This window comes from Numenius arquata, chromosome 22 (assembly GCF_964106895.1).
Source record: "Numenius arquata chromosome 22, bNumArq3.hap1.1, whole genome shotgun sequence".
Classification (NCBI taxonomy): Eukaryota; Metazoa; Chordata; class Aves; order Charadriiformes; family Scolopacidae; genus Numenius; species Numenius arquata.
The window spans coordinates 4,993,279-5,012,969 of NC_133597.1; the positions used below are offsets into that span (position 1 = coordinate 4,993,279).

Here is a 19,691-nt window from a genome sequence, read left to right on the forward strand (position 1 = left end):
CAGGAAGGATGCTCAGGGGTCCGGGAGGGGTGCTCAGGGAGTCTGGGAGGGATGCTCAGGGGGGTCCAGGAGGGATGCTCAGGGGTCCAGGAGGGATGCTCAGGGGATCTGGAAGGGATGCTCGGGTGCTCCAGGAGGGATGCTCAGGGGGGTCCAGGAGGGATGCTCAGGGGGGCTGGGAGGGATGCTCGGGCGCTCCAGGAGGGATGCTCAGGGGGTCGATGGCCGCATTTAACTCCCTGGTTGCAGAGTGAGACCCGCAGGAGAGCGAGTGTGCGTGTGTCACTCAGCATCTCGAACCAATGGGTGCCCGGTAGGAGGTCTGCTTTCCCCGGTGCACGCACTCAGCCTGGTGCTCCTTCTGCTAGTTGTGTGCGTGTGTGTGTGTGTGTGCGTGCGTGTGCAAGGAAAAATCAGAGACACTGACTGCCTGCTCCCGTCTCTCTCTCTCTCTCTCTCTCTCTCTCTCTCCAGCTCACTAACTCAGTCTCCCTCCCTCTGCAAACATTGGATTTAAACCTGCTCAGAATTCAGCGCAGACGAAAGCAGCGGCGGCAGCAGCAAGCAGCAAGCAAATCAGCCGCTAGTCTACCGCAGCTCCAAGATGTACCATCCTGCCTGCTGGATCGTCTTCACGGCCACAACTGCCCTGCTCTTCATCCCAGGTAGAGCAAAAAGCTGGGTTTTTTTTTTTTTTTTGTTTGTTTGTTTGTGTTTTTTTTTTCCTCTCCAGGGGATGGGATGGCATCGGCTGGCGGGGTGGGAAAGCCGAGCGGGGAGGACCCGGACTTCATGCCCATTGCGCACGAACGCACACATGCAGGCAGGCGGCGAGTTGCTCTGCAGCAGGGAATTGCCGAGCGCTCCCGGCCAGCGGGGTTCGGCAGAGCCCGTCCCCTCGGGCAACCTCCGGCTGGAAATGATGGGGTGACGCCGGAGCTTCTTTCCCCCTTCAAAGTTGGGCACCTCCCGTGCCCTTCCTCTCTCCCCAGCTGGCAGGTTATTCCCTCTGCTCCCCCCTCATCCCTGCTTCCCTGCTTCCTGCCAGGCAAACTCAAACAGGGTGCCTGCCCCTCTGCTCCCTTTTGCAAAGTGATAACGAACCCCGCGATCCGGGCACCCGGGCACGGGGGGTTGTGGCAGAGGGGCTGCAACCTCCGTGAGCCGAGCAGGTGGCTCCCGAAATGTGGCTTGGCCTCGTCCCCACGGCTTGATGCTGGGGGGAGATGCTGGGGTTTGGATCCAAGGCTGGCTCCGTGCTGATGCTCGGCGGGTGGGTCGCGGCACCGCATCCACGGGGAGGGAAGCGACGGGGGCGGACGGCGGAGCTGCACGCCGAGGGGAAGAAGTCGCCGGCATTTTTTTTTGACGATGATGTGCACTTTTAGCAGCTGAAATGATGACGGTCCCCGCGCAAGCAGCTGGGGACCTGGGTGTCGAGGCTGAGGTTCGATCTTAACCCAACATGTGTTTTTTCGTGACTGTCAGCGAGAATTATGTTGGGCTCAGGAGGGCAGGGAAGAGGCATGGCTATAATTTCAGCAGCTTGCCGTGGTTTAGTTACAGCGCTTTGCTGTGCAGGGCTGGCGTGTGTGGGAAGAGGATGAGGCTGGCGGGGGAGAGGTTAGCTGTGTCACAGCTGGAAAACAGCTCTTTCCACAGCTGTGATGAAGGCGAGGGGACTCGAGTTAAAACTTGCTTGCGGAGGCTCCTGCCGTGGTCCTGTGGCAGAGAGATGTCACCCTGCAGCCTGGTCAGCAGGTCCCAGAGCCCCTGGCATGGGGCTGGGTACCACTGATGCTCCGTGGGATGCAGGGGGAGGTGATGCGCGTTAGACTGGGGGGTCAGCGCCGTCCCCTGGGGTGTGTGACGATGGGTTGAGGAGCATCCATGGAGGAGGGCAGCACCTCCAGCTCTTCAGCAATGCCTTCAACCAAAATGGTGCACCTGGAGTTTAGCACGTGAGCACGGGAAGGATGATGCGGCCGCGTGAGCTGCCTGTCTTTGCCGAATGCAAGGGGGGGGCTGTTATTGAAAATATTATCTTGAGCAAGATAAGGGGGCAGCTTCTCTCACCAGGGGTGTGCTGAGCAGAGCCTTGGCTCCTTCACCCTCTTGCTCGACGAGGTCCCTCTGGGTCGAAATTGCAAAGAAATGGATGCAAGGCAGCCGTGCAGATCAAATGGGAGGACGTGTGGCGCTTGCTGGGCTGTCACCAAGGTGTCCTTAAGCTGCAGGAGCTGGCAGAGACCTGGAAGGAGCATTTTTGGTGGTATCCTGCTTGTAGTTTCCTTGGGATGGGCTGTTTGGCCCAAGGGCTGGGCTAGCTCTGACCTCTGTGTATGTCAGGGGAGGAAAAGGCCCCGTCACTTAAGCCCCCAGTAACTTGGAGTTTCTTGATCCACGCTTATGGGGTTGTAGCTTTCCCTTCTTATTTCTATTAAGCAGCAATATCAGCTTTGGCTTTGAACATCCCTTGAGCCAAACCAGCCCAGGACTTTGCCCAGCTGGGCTCAGCCGTTAATCCCTCAAGCCAAAACCTGCCGCCTGCGTTAGAGGAAGGGAAATAATTCCAGCTGGCTGCTGGGTTCCTCACCTTCCTGCCCCCAACACCCACCATTTTCTGCCTCGAAGCACAGGATTGGAGCATCTCCTCTCCTTTTTATTTTTGCAGAGGTTGGATTTTTTTTTTTTTCCCCTCCCTGCCCAACCTGGCCTCAGCACTGATTTCAGCGGCGGTTTCACTGCCGTGGGCTGTAGTCACATTGGCAGAGTCTTCTTGGATGCCAGCCGGGAAGTCGGAACGGTCCCTACCGACCCTCGGAGCCTGCACCTTCCCAGAGTGGGTGTTTTTTTGGGGGGGCTGTTTATTATTTGCAGGCGTAATCCCACGTGGTTTATGCAGGTGACGCTCCCCTGGGATGTGCAGAGGCTGTTTGTGAAGTGTGAACTCTTTCCCTCTCCGTTTTTATCCGAATCCTGCGGGAGTTTCACATGGGGTGGTTAAAGTGAGATGGGAACCTGCTTTTAGAAGGTGTAATTAGAGTGAAGGGAAACATCACAACTTGAAGGCTCCTGCAGAAAATAGCGTTGCAAAGTTATTATTAGCTGTAATAGCTTATTTGCCAGTTTTTTCCTCTTTCTCTCACTCCCACCTCTGTTCTTCCCCCCCACCCTTCTTACTTTTGTTAGAAAAGATGCGTTTTTCCCATCAGGGCTCATGTCGTCTCGTTACCAATTTACTCTTGTGGAATCTAAAGACACGAAAGGTTAATGCAATAATGAAACCCTGACCCCTCTGGTCATGGATAGCGTCTTACTCTGCAGCTTTTTATTTCTATGTAAGAGAAGTTTCCATCCAAAATAATTTCGAAGCCTTAATGCTGTTGTCATCTGGTGCCTTGGGGGGGAAGCAGGTTCCTGGGCATCGGTTGGGCTCTTTCTGATGGGAAGGATGCTGAGGATTTTTAATGAGCCCAGCGCTGCAGGATGGGGAGGTGGAGTGGGTAATTTAATTGTCAAGCCGTTGGCAAGGGCTTTGAACTGCTGGGCAGTTTGGGTGCTGTTGTTTTGAGATATGCCAGGGTCGGCTGTGCTGCATTGGAGAGCGAATTTGGGGCTGGGGGGAGTATATTTGGTTACTCTGCAGAGTCCCCCAGTGCTCTACCGTCACCTCTTGCACCCAGGACCCGATTTCTGTGCGCCCCCCGAGACCTTACCGCCCCTGCCTCATCTTGCCTTGGGTGCATGGCTTTGGTGGTGGTTGTAAATCCAGTCTGAAGTTAAGAAACAGATGTTGCAGGAGTTAAAAACACCTTTCCATCCCTTCTTGGTATGGAAACCCCTGCCGTGGGAGGATGCTTTTCCCATTGCCACCATGACCTGTGACGTGGCTGTCACCTCTCTCCGGCGGGGGATGCTGGGCTGGTGGAGGGCTGCTGATCCCTGCCACTAAACCCAAGAAAATAAGTACCTGGAGCACATTAGTTCCGCTTTAATGTCATTTCAATATGAGCGAGAGGGACTTAAAGGGATTTTCCGTGCTCTCCCAAAGACTGGGGGTAGTAGCGGATAAGGCACCGCAGCCATCAGTCGGAGATGCTGGGGGAGAAAGGGGTCCCAGCTGGATGGGGAGCCTGAACTGGACTCCCAAAAACGCTGCCTGGGCTATAGTTTGGGCTTTAGTTTCCCTGTTGGAGGTCGGTTCCTCCATCCCCTGGCTCCCGGGACAGGATGAAAGCTGGCGTCGGCCTTTTGGAGGATGTTTTCTTTCTGCTGGGGAGGAGCGACGCTCGCTCTCGTTTCCAGATGACGCGGGGAGGGAGCGTGACAGCAGCAAACCCGGTGTCCGCTCCCCGCAAATCCCAATGGCACGAGTTTTCCGAACAATTTCCTCTGGGGGGGGCTGCGGATTTTGGGGCTGGTGGCTCCGGCGGCTGCCTTCCAGGACGCCCCAAAGTGGTGAACCTTGCTTTTGCGTTTTCCAGCAGCTTCTCTTTGACAGCATCTCCTTTGTGCATTCGCTGGTTGCAGACGGCCGGGTGGAGGAGCTTTTTGCTGGTGCGGATCCCTCTGAAAAAAAACCAAAAAAGGAGGAATGTTTCAAAGGCACCGATGGGAGCCGGGTACCGTAACCGGTTGGTGCCTTTGAAAATCTTCCCCAAAGGCTTGAATATTTGGTTACGGCGAATTTCAAGCTGCGTAAACAGCTTGTGTTCGTATTTTTACACTTGAATATGCAATTTGAAGTTTACGCTCCGCCTGGTTAGACGCCGAAGCCGCTGGATGACGAGCCGGGAAGGAGACTGCCGGGGGGAGCAGGGTACCCAGGAGCATCCTGTTGCTGCAGTCAGGCGATGATAGAGGAAAACTTGTGGGTTTTTTTTTTTTCCCCCTCTTCCATCCTCCATCACCCTGTGGTCAGCTTGGGCTTTGCAGCCCTGTCCTTTTCCCATCCCCAGTTAGGTAAAGCCGGGCACTGGTCCCCATCCCTTGGTACCTCCTGGCCTGAGCATCCCCTGAGATGCTCTCGGCTGCCGGCGAGCGCAGGATGGGGAATGATCTCAGCTGTCACGCTTCTCCTTTTTGTTTAAACTTAAAAATAATAACAGCTCTGCTGCAAATCTCCTCGCCTCCCAGTCATCTCTCTCTTTCCCTAACGAAGGCACGGTACTTATAATTACCAATGCGGCAACAGCACATACAGAGGTGGCTTTGACACTTGCTGCTCAGTGGGTGGGTTTTTCCAGGGAACTCCTCTTCGTTTCATGCTTAGAGGAAAGCGACACCCTCCTGCCTGCTTCTTCAAAGCATCGGGACTGCGTTGTCACCCTCAAAGGGTGACCAAGCAAGGTGGCAGGGGATGCGTCACCCTTGGGAACTGATGGTAGCATCAGCCCAGGCGTTGTGAGTGGGACCTTGGAGCTGGTGGGCTCCCCCCAAGTCCTGGCTTAGGGTCAGAGAGCATGAGGTGGTGGAGGGCAGTGGTTTGGGGCACTGGTCTGGGTTCCATGAAGGTTGTGGGCTTCTCCCGGCAGGGCCAGGGAAGAGTGTTTTGCAGAGGAGGTGTCTCTTGAAGATCACCTGAAGCAGGGAGTGGTTGCATGGTCACAGAAAGCAGAGATTGTGGTTTCAGGGGCTTTCTGGAAAGGTGACTTGGTGCTTCTCGCACATCTCGTGTCCTGGATCTGTCTCCATGGGCTGGGGTTCCCAGAAGGACACATCAGCCTTGGCCACCAAGGCTCAGCTGGCTGCAGAGACCCTTTGGTGTCAGGAGGAGCCATTTTGGGGACGATGGACCTGTTGCCTGTGCAGCAGAGTCATGTGCACTCCAAACACGTGTGAGATGAGGCAAGGAAGGGGGAAAAAGAAGCGTTATTTTTAGATTTACTTTTTCTGTGAATTCAGCGCTCGTGAAAAGTGCTGGATTGACAGCTCTGGAGACTGAAGTGGGCTGCAAAGCACAGGGAAGGGGTAGCCCAGCGAACGTTCCTGCGAGCTCCATGCTTCAGGATGGGATGCTGGGACCAGTCCTCGTCGGCTCAGGCTGTCTGGACAGCAAAGTCACAGTGGGTATCTGTTGTGTGGACCAGAGCTGGTGCACCAGTGGGGTTTTATGCGGAGGATATGAGGTTCCTGGAGGACGAGCTCGGGTTATTTGTGCTTGATGTGTCTTCATCCTTCGTGATTCACCCCATGGTGAGCTCCTCGTGCCTCCTCAGCCATGTGAGGACCAGCTGAAGCTGCAGCAGGAGGACTTGGGCTTCGTTTTGGTACAGCAGGAGGTCCTGCTCTTCCTTCTGGTACAGCAGGACCATTGCCATTTCCACTAACCCAATTGCCCAGGCACGTTTCTTCCCTGTGCTCCTCGTGGAGCGTGGAAGAAGTGGTCTTCACGTGGCTTCACAGCCTGCCTGCACCCCACGATGTGTTCTCCAAGCAGCGTTCTTCTGCTGTCCACCTGCCAGCCCATCGCCTCCTCTCAACCAACTGTTTACTTCGGGCTTTTGTTTCCCGGACTTGTTGCTATGCATGCGGCGTGTGGAAGGAGCTCCAGCGAATATAGGCCACACTTTGATTGTTCAGCAAGCTGGAAAATGATGATTATAATTTTTGACAGGAGGGAAGGAGGGGGAAGGAGATCTCTGGGCTTTCAAATCTGCTCTGTCATAAGCAGGATCTCGCAAGGGCCTTCTGATGACTTCTCCCGCCCCAAAGGAAATGGCGTTTGCATAGCAAGAGGGGGTTACAGGAAAAATTCCTCTCTTCACAAGGACAAACGGGCGCTTCTTTCACCAGCCTTTCCACCTTGTGCGATGGCCCTGTCACAGCGCATAAGCGAAATAGGGTTGGTGTTGGCCAGTAATCGAATGGGAAGCATCTAAGAGCAACCTGGATGCTGCTAAAAAAATAACCCCATCCCTGTTAGAGCAGTTCACCTCAGGTACGTGCTTCGTGAACAGCTGGAGGTGGTCCTGGTGGAATGCTGCCTGCGGTGACAGCCCCAGGGGACACGGGCATCCAAGTCCTTAAAGCCAACCTGAGCAGAGCATCCTGAAAACATCTGGAAATGAAGCCTGAAAGACCCCGTAGACTTATCCCAAGCAGGTGGCTACATCTGGGGCCACATCATGGCTGGACCTGTCTCAGCACATTCCTGGGTGGCAGCAGAACCCATGGAGACCTCGGCTGCTCCTGCCGTGTCCCATCCCGACTCACCAGTCCAGACAGTCGCCGTTGGCATCGGCTGCACAGTCCCCACCGGATCGCCCCATGTACTTATTTTATTTAATGGCGTTGGCTAGTTTCCACTTTAATTTTTTTTTTTTTTTTTTGTTTATTTTAACGCGATCACTTCTAATGAGGCTAATGACATTTAGTCTCCGTGGCGGCGCATTTTAATTCGGTCAGCGAAATGTCAGCGCGAGGCGGCCGCCTCCTGTCTGCCCGCCACAAAAGGCACCGCAGACAAAGGGGCTCTGTCCCCGGCCGCCCCTCGCCCTCCTTATCTCCTGCCTCCCAGGGGACGGGTCAGGCCGTTTGGCAAAGCCACCCTCCCGCTGTCCCCTCCCCTGCTGGCACCTCGGCCGCCAAGCGCTGCGAGGATGAAAGGCGAGGGCTGCCGGAAAGACAACCTTTAGAGGCGAGCCAGGGCGACGTAATTAATCAGATGTCAAAACCTCTAAGCAAAGTTAGCTTTGATCGGCGGGGAAATCTGTCAAATAGGTCGTTCCACTGCCCGTGGTGCTTTTCCCTCCTCTCTCTGCCCATCCGTCTACTTTGCCACCTCTCCTTTCCATGGCTGGGGTGACAATCTCCTGTAGGCAGGTGGGACCTTCCAGCTGGCAAAGCGTGGACCAGCATCTCCCCTCAGAGCTGATGGCAGGGCTGGTGCCATGGGACAAAGCTGTGTGGGTGCCCTTTGCTGAAATGCCATGGGGTTGGAAATGGGACAGCAAGGAGGTGACTGGGGTTGGGGTGTCCATGAGCTGAAGGATGGTTTGCAGAGGTTGAGGTGGTCCAATGCTGCAGTGTGAGAGGGTTCGGTGCAAAGTCGGGGTGCCAGGAGCAACCAAAACCCCAAGGGAGGTGGCACTGGGCTTGCAGGTGGCCACACAGGAGAGATGGCAACTTCTCTACGTCGTGTTGTGCTTGAGTCCTCTGAAGATGCTGAACCTCAGAAGCCTGAGCCGTTTTGCCTAAGAATGAGTCCTTTTTTTCTGCAATCTGGGTCCAAATGCGGCTGGATTTGTTCTGTTCTCCTTTGATCTGTTCCTCCCTCTCCATTCTGTTTACCAGGAATGGACGAAGATTAAAGTTTGCAGCTTCTGAGCAAAGTAGGTTGCTCATCACTGCATGATACCCAATTACCTGCTGATACCTCAGGAGTGAGGAGGTATTGATCCTGCTTGGATTTGAACTTGTTGAACCAAAGAAAGGCTGGATATTTTGAATTTGTTGCTCAGGACATGCCATTTCCTTCAGGAATCAAAGCGCGGTCCAAGCTGCGTTTCGGTGCCCCCGTGGTCCTTGGAGCTGACGGGAGGGTGGGTCGCTTGTCTCTACCACATGGGAAATGACCAGTAAGTGATAAATAATAGCATCTGTTCTCTCCGCGGTACAGGAGGGATGTAGTTGTAATGACTTTTGTGATGTGCATGAGGAATATCTCCATTTTACTGAAAATGTGTCCCCAGAAGCTGTTTTTTTTTTTTTTTTCCCCTGCACGGGTGGTTTTCTGTGCCGCTGATGGCATCCCCTGTGTCTGCTCTCCTCCTGTCTCCTGCTGCCTGTCATGTTCCCAACCAGAAATAGCCTCTCAATTCAAAAGAAAAACAGAATTTCTCCCAAAATTATGTGGCGAGAAGAGGCCTGAGGGACTGGATCGAAGCGTTTATTACTGAAACGTGGCAGTATCAGGTCCCGCTCTTGTGTAGCGGTTGTTTCCAGTAGATCTTAAAACACTTCACGGAGGAGAGAAATTCCATTGTCCCTGGTTTTACAGACGGGGAAGCCAAGGAATAAAGGGGAAAAATGACTTGCCGGAGGCATGTGCAGAGACATGTGTTAAGAGACGTGTCCTCGCTGTAGCTCCCAATCTGAAGTGGAGGTTCCTGCGCGTTTTTGCTTGTGAAACAGTGAGTTGCAGCTTCCTCCTCGGAGAAACACAGGAGGAAGACCCGCGGGATCAATCCTTTAGGGGTCCTAAAATCCCTGTGCTGGGCTGCTGTGGAGCTTGGAGCATCGCGGAGCTCTCGGGCTTGGACTTGATGTGACCGTGGGAGCAGTGTCACCGGCAGGAGAGGCTGTGCCACGCTGCGGGTAGCGATGTCTGGAGGCAGGCAAAGGCGAATTCACCCTCAGCAGGAGATTTAGTCTGTCTTTGCGAGTCGAGGAGCACCCTCTGCTCCTCTGGAAGTGTGCTTGAACCCCCCCCTCCTCCCTCCCCCTGCCCTTTCGCATCTCATCTCTGCCTCGTCTCAGACCTTCCCCCGAGGTCTGAGAGTGAGGATCTCTCCGAGGTGAAACTGGAAGATGAGGAGAAAGGAAGATCTCGAGCGTGCTCTTCGTGTCCGGGCTCCAAATGGAACCGCTCCGTGCAATTTAAGGGGGAGTACGCCTTTGTCCCGGCGATGCCTGCGCTGCGCTGCTCCGAGGCCGAGAGCCTTTGCCAGCCTTTCCATATCCTCGGGATACTTTATCTTTATAAAGTGGCAATAAGTGGACAGTGTAATATATTTCACTTTTAATAAGGTGTTGCCAGTTGCACACACTCGGCGGAGCAATTAGTGTCAAAAGCAGCTAAGCAATGGCGGGGAGCTGTAATTCCGCTGTTTACCGATTTGGAGGATTTATGGGCAGGCGTTGGGGGGAGCTGCGGTCGCAGCTTGGCTGGAGATATCTGCAATGGCTTTCAACCCATGCGTCTTCGAGCCTTTGAGGGTCCTGCCCAGTCAGGAAAACTCTTGAGAGAGGGACCCAAATGAGCCACTGCTTCGTTTCGGTGCCACCCCCAGCTCCGAGGATGCTTCCGAAAGGGGATGCTGAGCCGGCTCAGACGTGCCAGCCGGGCGCTCGCCCGAAATTCAGGCAGGGAGGACCTGTTTGCTCTTTGCGCGTTGACGTGGAAGGTGGAATTTGCTGCGTGAGGTTGTTCTCATCGGGGAAGGGTCGCATCCGGATGGAAGGGAGACCCTGGGCTTGGTTGGTACCTAGGTGTTGAGCTGATGGTGATGGTCTGATGAGCCGGGTGGAGGCAGGGGTGCAGAGGGCGGTTTTCAGGTCTTTGGGGAGGCTTTTCTGCATCCTTCCATCCCGTGGAATACCTGGAGCTGATGAGGGACCATACTCAGTGGTGCTGCTTTGTGTGAGAATAACCTCGTTTTCCATCCCAGGCATCCAGGACTTCTTGCTTTAGTTTTAACGATTTTTTTTCAGCATCGGGGCATGTCGGGCAAAGAGCTTCAGTGAGCTCAGCCCGGGGAGGTTCTCATCTCTGCCTCCCTCCCATGAACCGAACATCCCCTGCTTTTGTCTGGGGACTCTCTGATCATCACAGGAAGGTGGTTTCTATAAAGGCTGTCCGCGTGTTGATCTCTCTGCTGAGGCACTCGGCTAAGCCATCCTGCCAGAGCTCTCCTCCCCACATCTAACCGGGCTCACGCTGGTTTCCAGAGGCTGGGTCTGGCAGTCCTTGGCTGGCAGTAGCTTTGGGGGACATTTTTTGGAACAAAAAAGCAGGGTTGCTCTGAGGAGGTGGTGTGGACGGAGGTGCCGTCGCTGTGCCTAACGCTGCTGCAGATGCTGCAGATTCAATCCAGCCGGGATCTGCCGCGGGGAAGCAAACTCGGTTTGTGTCAGACCTGTCGGAACTGATTTCGGGGGGTTTGAAATCAGCCCGTTGGGGGATGCAGGTGAAAGCGCCGGCTTGCAGCCGCTAACGAGCGAGGCGTGATGCCAGGGATGCAGCGGATGGCTTTGGCATCCCTGGTCCCCGGGGTGCCGTCGGTAGCCGTGCGTCTCACCCCCATCCCCATCCCATCCCCGCTTCCAGGAGAAGCCTTCGCTTTCCCCCCCGCGCAGGGAACAGCCAAAGCGTTTGGTTTCTGGAGCGATATTTCCCAGCCCGTGTCCGCCCCCCGCCTGCTCCCCCTTTCCCCACCCCCTGTTTCTCAGTTCAATAAAGTCCCAGTTTCTTGGGTTTGTTCTCCGAATTGAAAGCCTTCCATTTTCACACCTCTGTAATTGGTGCTATCTGTTGAGAGAAACTCTGCAACTCCAGCCAGCCAAGGTCAGGAGGAGCTGAATTGAATTAAAAGGAGCCGAAATTGGTTCGAGGTGGGCAGAGGGCCGCGGGGAGAACTATGCAATTTCTCTCCTCGGGGCTCCTGATGAGCAGAGCGAGCGGCAGCTTCCCATCTCAGCCCGTGGGGGGGCTGACATCGGCCCACCCACACCTTAATCTGCTCACCGAGGTGGGCACCTCTCAATTGAAAACAAGGAAATGAAACCCAGCATCTCCTCCTTTTATCTGGTCAGCGGGACAGGGCTCTGCTCCTCTGGTTTCCTTGGCTCGGATGCTGACAACTGTCACCGAAATGACCTTGCGGTGATTAAATACAGCGAGAAACGATGCTTTTAATAAAAAAAAACTAAAGCTGCGATACAAGCTGATGGCTTGGAGATTTAAGATGCCGTGCGCTAATCCTACCAGTAACTCAAACCCAGGTGGGAAAAAAAAAAAACAACCCAGTGCTGTCGGACTGAGTTAAGGGCGAGCATCCTGGCGTTCGGATCGCGGTTCCCCCGGCTCAGTCTCTGCTGGCTTAAGCTGGTGTAAAACCGGAGCAGCTTCAGCCAAAGCCGGTGGATTTATAGCCCTGTGGGTAGAGCCCTGGCTGGAGAGGGTGCTGGGAAGTGCCGTGCCGTGGAGTTGTCTTAGGGGAATAGGTGCGATGCTTACAGCTCTTGGAAATTTCCCCACTTCTTAATTTTTTTTCCCCTCGAAAAATGCCTATTTCTTCACTCACAGAGTGTATGAGCACTCTTTGCTTGGCTCTGGAAAGTTTGTTGATCTCGAGGATGCTGTTTCTAGGAGCAGGAGGAGACCCATCCCAGGAAGGGAGTGCTGTGACCTCTGGTCCCTGCTCTGCCCTTATCCTTCAGCCCTCACAGAGTCTCTCTTCCCCAGGCAGGGGCTGGTTTTCTCTTTTGGAGCTTTTCTACTGGGTGTATAATTAGCGTTTATAAGGGATTTGGCCCCAGGTCTTTCCCAGCCCAGCTAAATGTCCTTGGCTCTTCAGAAATAGAGCCGCTCTCGCTTTGGTGCTGGCTTGGTGAGTATTCAGAGTAGAGTGGCTCCAACAGGATAGCGCAGAAAAGGGGGAGACGTTTCAAATGGTGAAATTTCAGGCAACAAGGGAACAATTTTCCACCCACTTCTGAGCTGGAGCTGAGCCCTTCCAGTCTCTCCTTTCTCTCGCTCCCCAGCTGGGCTGGCACCGGGGACGTGCCCATTTATTAGAAGCAGCAAGAAGGCACGTGGCCAAGGTAGCCTTAGAGGATGCCAAGCGCGGTACCCCGGCTGCCCAGCTGTTGGGAGGGTGTGCTCGGAGGATGTCCCCAACCTCTTTTTTTTTTTCCCCCCCCGGGGGACTTGGAGCTCGTGGCCTCGCCGTCCCCTGCTCCATCCTCGGGCAGGAGAGGAGCCACCGGCGCGGCTGCAGCCGGCGGAGCGCCCTGCGACCGCCCCGGGCCCCCGCTCTGCCTCGCTCGTAATTTATACAAGAGCAAGGCGATGTTCCCTTTTAAATTGACAAAGGCAGAGAATGGAGCCCGGGAAGCCCTCTGACCCCGGAGCCCTGGTCCATGAAAATTACAGGCGCTCTACAGCGCGTTTCCTCTTGATGTACTTGCAGTGGGGAGATGCTGGTTAATTTGCCAGGACTCAGAGGTGACCCGGGTTTAATAAAGAGGATTAATGGATTTGAGCTAAAGGTCTCGGCTGTTTTGAGCTGATAGCCTTCTCCTTCGAAGACACTACGGCGAGGCACGGCTCAGCCTCTTGCGGGGAGAGGCGGAGGCGGCTCGCTTAAAGGAGCACGCTGCTGTGTCGGCAGGTGATTATTCCCTTGGGGGTTAATTAGCAAAGCCAGGTACTCCGACCCCGTCTCCCCCCAGGCAGGGGCAGCGCTGCTGTGAGGCTGCCAACCTGCCCCGTCTCCTGCCTGTCATTGCTGCCTCTGGAGCTGCTCTGGGATGTCCCCTTCCTTTGCCACCTCCCCGGCCTGGGGGACAAGCCGGTGGCTGAAGGTGAAGGGCCACAGACCTTGCTCTCAGCCTTTTGCTCCCGATTTGGGGTTTGATGGTGAATTTGGGCTGGGACCCATCATTTTTGGCAGCCAGCCCCGTGCTGCGGCTGGTCTTGGGGAGGCGGTGGCAGCAGTGCCATCCGGCCAGCGCGTCCCTAAGGCAGTGCTGATCCTACCGAGAGGGGCTGGTGTTTCCTACCAAATCCAACAGTGCTTCCCATGGGGATTTACATTCTTCCCTGACCCCTCGGGGCAGGGTTTTAGGGATGGGGATGGGCACACAAGGAGACTCCATGCTGTTGGGGAGCCTGGGAGCAGCAAAGGAGATGGTTTGGCTCGGGGGCTGGATGCCTGAGCGTTGTCACAGCTGGATGTAGGCATCTAGGGAGAACGGAGAGGGAGTTTCTGGCTTGGGGAGGAAGAGGAGGGAGCATATCTACGGTGTGAGGGGCTGGGAGCAGGCAGGAGTTGCCCGAGGGCAGTTTGTCTCAGCAGATCCGTGCCACCCTCCCTACGTGCCGTTCTCCTAAGGGTTAACGACAGCCGGGTGAGAATGATCCCACGAGGCTGCCCAAACTCGTAGCAGGAGTGATAGGCTCTGATGGGGAAAAGGCTGAGCTCTGCCATCCCCCTCCCCACCCCCGGCTCCGCCTTCTCTCTCTTAATGTTCCCAGCTCTCAGAGAGCAATGAATTCCCTGTAGCGTCCCGCTCCCTGGCCCTGGAGTCTCTGGCGATATTCCCATAATAACTAAGTGGAGTGCTTTGGACGGGAGCAGCGAGGGACTGGGCCACTTTCCCTGCCGGGAAAATGCATGCGCGATCAATGCAATCAACTTACCCTTCAGGTCCTTTTTGGGTTGGATGGAAGAGATGCTCTGACTGAAACCCATTTATTGAGTGGAGAAGGTGCAATGAAATTACAAGCTGTAGCTTTTACCAGCTCCTGGCTTCTGCCTTGTCTTTTTCTTATCCAACAGCATGTCTAGTATTATGAAGCATTATTCTCTTAAAACCCCATTTCTCCTCTTTTCAGAGGGGTAGGAAAGCACCCAGCAATTCATCCTTTGCCAGCCACGGGTAGAAGTGTTCAATAAGAGATCCCGGCGTGGAGCTGGGTCATCTCTAAACTGTTCATTTACCTCTCTGGGGCCAGACACTGACCTCTCTTACCTTGGTGCTCATCAGGGAAATCCAAACGAGCGATTTCCTTAGGGAGCTGAGCGCGGGGTCAGAGCCGAAGCCGTCTGCACTCTCCTCCCGGGGAATCCCACAGCTCTTTAGGACAGGAGGCGAAGGTATTAAACGCATCGCGGAGAAATTAAGTACAGGAGCCTTAATGAATGATTCAGCAAATGCACTTGAATGTGATGCTCTCTTATGATGGATCCTGATGTGCTGCTGGATCTCAGCTCCAGGTGGAAACCGTGGAGGGAATTTATAGGGGGCTGTGTGGCCACACAAACCCCGAGCATCGTTAGGAACGAAGTCACATTTTGTCCATGTTTTGGTCACTTCAGGCTGATGCAGGTTATTTTTTTTGTGTGTGAAAACTGCGTGACTCACGGGGAATTTTTCCTTTCATAACTGGGTCTATTTTGGCGTCGCTGCTGAAATGGAAAAAAAAAAAAAAAAGGAAAAAAGGAATCGTGACTTTGCTGTCATTTAATCTCTTGTGCTGCTCCTACTAACCAGCCGCCACAGAGCTCAGGGCAGCAGATTTGTCTGGCAAATAACCTTTAATTCTCACAAGTGGCCAGAACTGGAGTTTTGGCTCACCTGTGTGCGTGTCCTCTGGCAGAAAGCAGCAGCATCACCTCCCTACCATCCTCTCCCAAGGGGGGCTCTTTGACCCCGCCGCCGCTTCCCGAGGCTGTTTCCCGGGAAGCTTTGGATGCGAAAAGCAACTTTGCAGCCAAATCGGGCGCTTTTCCCGGAGCTGAGCCCTGCCCCGATCTGGGGGTCCCACGACGGGGACACCCCCCTTGTGCTACGGGGTCTTGTAGATGAGATCTGTTGCCTCCCTGCATTCAGCCTGCGTTGCCTCCCCTCCGCTGCTGCCTGTAATTTAGCCCTGAGATCGTCATCTATTATTTAGCTCGGAGCTCAGAAATGCGGTTTTCGGGAAGGAGCATCCCCAGCTCCGGCGCTCGCCTGGGTTTTGCCTTGGGAAGGCAACGGAGCAGCTCCACGGTCCGACCCTCCGCCCCCGCATCGTTGCCGAGGCTTTTCCCGGGATAACTCTCATCCCGGGCATCAGGCCTAGCGAGAAATTGCTCTTCACCCCTGCAGCAGGAGATTTAATTATCATTAGCTTAGCTTGCACAGCTCCACGTGGTGTCGTGCAGCTGCGTGCTTATCTGGGCCTTTTAAAAATCCAGCTGCAATATATTTATTATTTCCCCCCCCCTTCCCCTCCCTTTCCTTGTGTTTTTCTTCTTTGCTTCTTACAAAAGCTTCGCTATCCTATATAAAGTTTCGGCAGCCGGTGACCACGGTACGTACTCGAAGGGGGAGGAAGATGCAAAGTTCAAGGAGATTGCAGCCAGGCAGTGGTGGCAACCTGACGGCACGGTGAAAAATATGCAAGTCCCATTCCCAGGGCTTGGGCAGTTTTTGCAGTATTCGATGTTTCTTTTACAGCCTCTCAGTTACACTGGGGAAAAAAAACCAACCAAACAAACCCCAAGTCAGAAGCATTCAAAAATCGCCTTTTTCTCGCGGGCAGGTTGTGAGCAGGAGCTGGGGTTGTGTCGGGTGTGGGAGGAAGGGGAGGGATCCCCGGGGAATTTGCTGGTTTGGGCTGGAAAGGCCAAATTCCCTGATTTGCCCAAATTTTCAAGGTTTTTTTGAAGTCTCCGGCAGCCTGCACAATGGGCTGGCAAAAACCCAGCCCAATCTCTCCACGAAACAGAAGTTTTAGCAGAAGTTTGTTCACATCCCGCGCTTGCCACAAAACTTTCTTTTTTAACTCCAAATTATTTTTTTTTCCACCGAAAATCCACTTTTGCTGGGAAATCCTAGACGAGTCCTCATTCTTTGGGCCAAATCCCTGGCGCCGTGACCTTTTCCCATGGCTTTTCCCGTCCCTTCCCCACCCAGCCCTCGAAGCCGCTTTCCCCCCATTGCCAATAAAGGCAAACAAAAATTAAATCTATAATTATCATTACTAATTCCACTTAATTAGTCACAAGCCAGCAGCCAAATTGGCTTTCTCATAATTATCAGATAAGCAGTAAGCACATCTCATAGATTATAATTAACACTGCTTAATTAAAATCTAATATACATACACCCTTTTCCTCAACATATGCCTAATTGGGTTCACAAACAGAGGGGGTGTGAAGCCCCCATCCCCGTCGTTCCCCCAAAGGTTCCTTTGATGCCACTTCTGCTTTAAGTTGGTGGCGGGATGTTCTTCTTCGTTTGCTTTAAAACACCTTGGCTGGAAAAAAAAAAAAAAAGGCATCTCCCTGATGCGCGGGGAACTCGCACAAGATACTCTCCCGACTTAACTATTTTTTATTATTATTGTTATTGCTCCAGCTGTGACCTCTCCATAATCCCCCGTCTACTCTGGGCTCTGCAATAATAAAGCAGCCTGAATAAATTACGCTTTCAAAGGCGAAGGCCGGATTTTGGCACTGAGCTCTGGAAATTGATGTCTCTCTTATTCCCTCCTTCTTTTCCTGAGTGGGGTCGGGAGAGGCTCCGAGGCTGCGGCGAAGCTTTTTTGCATGGAGGGAGACTCTCGCCCTCGCTCGCACCTTCCCTGGCTGTTTATATTCTGTACGAAATGCTCTTGCTGGCCCCTTTCCCACGGGGACGGCAGCCGTGGGGTGCCGGGGCTGCCAGGAGGACCTCGGTCCCCTCCGGAGCTTGGATGAGGCAGAGCCTCGAGTGATGGACGGTGCGGCGGGGGTAGCCTTTAGCTCCGCTTTCCCTGCGTTTGGTGGAAACACCTTGTGGATGGGAAACCGAGGTCTGAGCCAGCTCTGCTGTCCTTGGGGAGCCACTGCCTGCCCGGGTGTCACAAGGGGCCACCAAGGCTTCGGTGTCCTGAGGAGGTGACCTGTGAGCAGGGCGCCGATTGCTGACTCTGTCCGACCTTGGGGCAATAATTACGTCTTTTTGCCGAGTGGCCGTGCTTTTCCATTTGCAGAGAAGCTCTTGCCTATTTGGCTGCCTGAGAGAAGCGGAAACTCCTGATAGTGCTGATTATTAATTAGATCATTTGCCTGCCAGTTTTTTGCTGAGCTAATATCTGACTGGTGAGTTGATTCACTGTGGGAGATTTGCGAAATGTGATTTCCTTCGGAGAGATGCTGAGCTGAGCTCCTCGAAGCCGGGATGGAGGGATGCTCCTCTTCCACGACTTAATCCCAGCCGTGCCGGAGATGGAGCCCCCTTCTCTACGCTGGGAAAGAGATGGGGCATCGCCATCGCGAGTGCCGGTCCTTGGGGATGGGGGGGAGATGTCTTCCAGGTCTGGAGCATCGCGGCTGTGGGGGATGCAAGGGCATCCCGTCCCGCTGCTCCGTGATGTGAGCTAATCTCGCAAGGCCTTTAATGCGGCGGCTGCGGAAAGTAAAGGCTTGGCACGTGTTCTGGTGTCGGGGGAGGATTTGGGGATTAGAGATGTGTAATTGTATGTAGTGCATGACAAAACAAAATAAGTGGCGAAAAGAACTCAGTCGTATTAAGCATTCAAAGCAAGCATTAAGCTTTTTTACATTAAGGGGAAAAAAAAAAAAAAAAAAAGGTGAGGAAAATGCGCGAGGCAAAATCCCCTTTCCTCTCTGCGGCCTTTGCTCCGTCCGCTCTTCCCACCAGGATGCGGTGCCGGGGGAGGAGGGATGCTCGCCACCCCTGAGAGAGAGAGGGGGCCAACCCCTTGTGAACACTCTTCCTACCCAGGTGCCAGACTTGGATGGATTTGCTGGCTGGGGAAAAGATGTGCATTTGGAAAATGAAGGCCAAACGGGATAGATGTACGTTTGGAAAACGAAGGTGAAACACGGCCGGGGCTTCTTGGCTGGTTTTCCTGGCCGTGTGGGCATTCACCAGAGCAGCAGCCAGGTGCCTTGAGCCAGTGGCATGGTCCAAGGTGCCCCCTGGTCCATGCCGTCCCTGCTGCCGTGCAGTCGAGCATCTCGGCAACCGGTTGCTCACGAGCTTTTCCTTAGACCGTGCGAGGCAGCTGGATGCTTTTTTTCCGTGGGGATTTCTCGCCATCATAAGATCTTCCCAGATTAAGTAAATAATTTCACATTAGCTTAATTAAGTCTAATAGACTCATTAGTTTGCTCTTTGCGCTCGTTCCCAAGGGAGCGATGGCCGGGAAGCGTGAAGAGTTGCTGCGGAGAAATCCTGTGGCATCTTGAAGGCAGGCACCGGCAGCGGGGAGCTCTGCTCCTGGTTGAAGGTTGAGGTCCAGGAGGTTCAGGAGTTAAAAATTCACATCCTCGTGGGTGGCTTGAATCATGGGCAGGGCTTTCCTGCCCAAAATGCTGCTGGGTGTTGGGTTGGCTGGTGGCTCAGGTGTGACCATGTTGGTGGGTGTAGTGTCCCGAGCAGGAGCATGGTCCAGACCATCCCCTGGTGTCACAACAGCCTCCGTGTGCTTGGGGATCTTGTGTCCAGTTCTGGGCTCCCCAGTTCAAGAAGGACAGGGAACTGCTGGAGAGGGTACAGCAGAGGGCTACAAAGATGATGTGGGACCTGGAGCATCTCTCTGCTGAGGAAAGGCTGAGGGACTTGGGTCTTTTTAGTCTGGAGAAGAGAAGGCTGAGGGGGGATCTGATCAACACCTATAAATACTGAAAGGGTGGGTGTCAGGAGGATGGGACCAGGCTTTTTCTCAGTGGTGCCCAGGGACAGGACAAGAGGGAATGGGCACAAACTTGAATATAAGAAGTTCCATCTAAACATGAGGAGGAACTTCTTTACTTTGAGGGTGGCAGAGCCCTGGAATTGGCTGCCCAGAGAGGTGGTGGAGTCTCCTTCTCTGGAGACATTCAAACCCCACCTGGACACGTTCCTGTGGGACCTGCTCTAGGTGGACCTGCGTTGGCAGGGGGGTTTGGACTAGATGATCTCCAGAGGTCCCTTCCAACCCCATGTGATTCTGTGATCCCTTGACCCCCTTTGAACGTGGTGGCACCATGAAACCACTTGAGAAGTCCCATGAGGACAGGCTTTGGGGTAGATTTTTTGAATGCTTTTTCCAAGAGGTTTCCAAGCCCACCATGGAGAAGAACACGGAGGCCCAATCCAATGGCAGGGTTTGGCCAGTCCCTCTGGGGACAGACTGTGGCAGGAGCAGCTGCTGGATGGTGCTGTGCCCAACACCGCGGATGGGGGGAAGGAGTGACTGATAGAGA

The 19,691-nt window shown here is 54.2% G+C and overlaps 1 protein-coding gene across 1 annotated transcript in view; it reads left to right on the forward strand.

Moving 5' to 3' along the window:
* Positions 1-604: 604 nt before the first annotated feature.
* Positions 605-19,691, forward strand: part of LOC141474583 (opioid-binding protein/cell adhesion molecule homolog) — a 312,645-nt gene continuing 293,558 nt past the window's right edge. The window contains exon 1 of the mRNA XM_074162541.1: positions 605-665. Within this exon, the coding sequence (XP_074018642.1) occupies positions 605-665 (61 nt within the window). The remainder of the gene's footprint in view (positions 666-19,691) is intronic.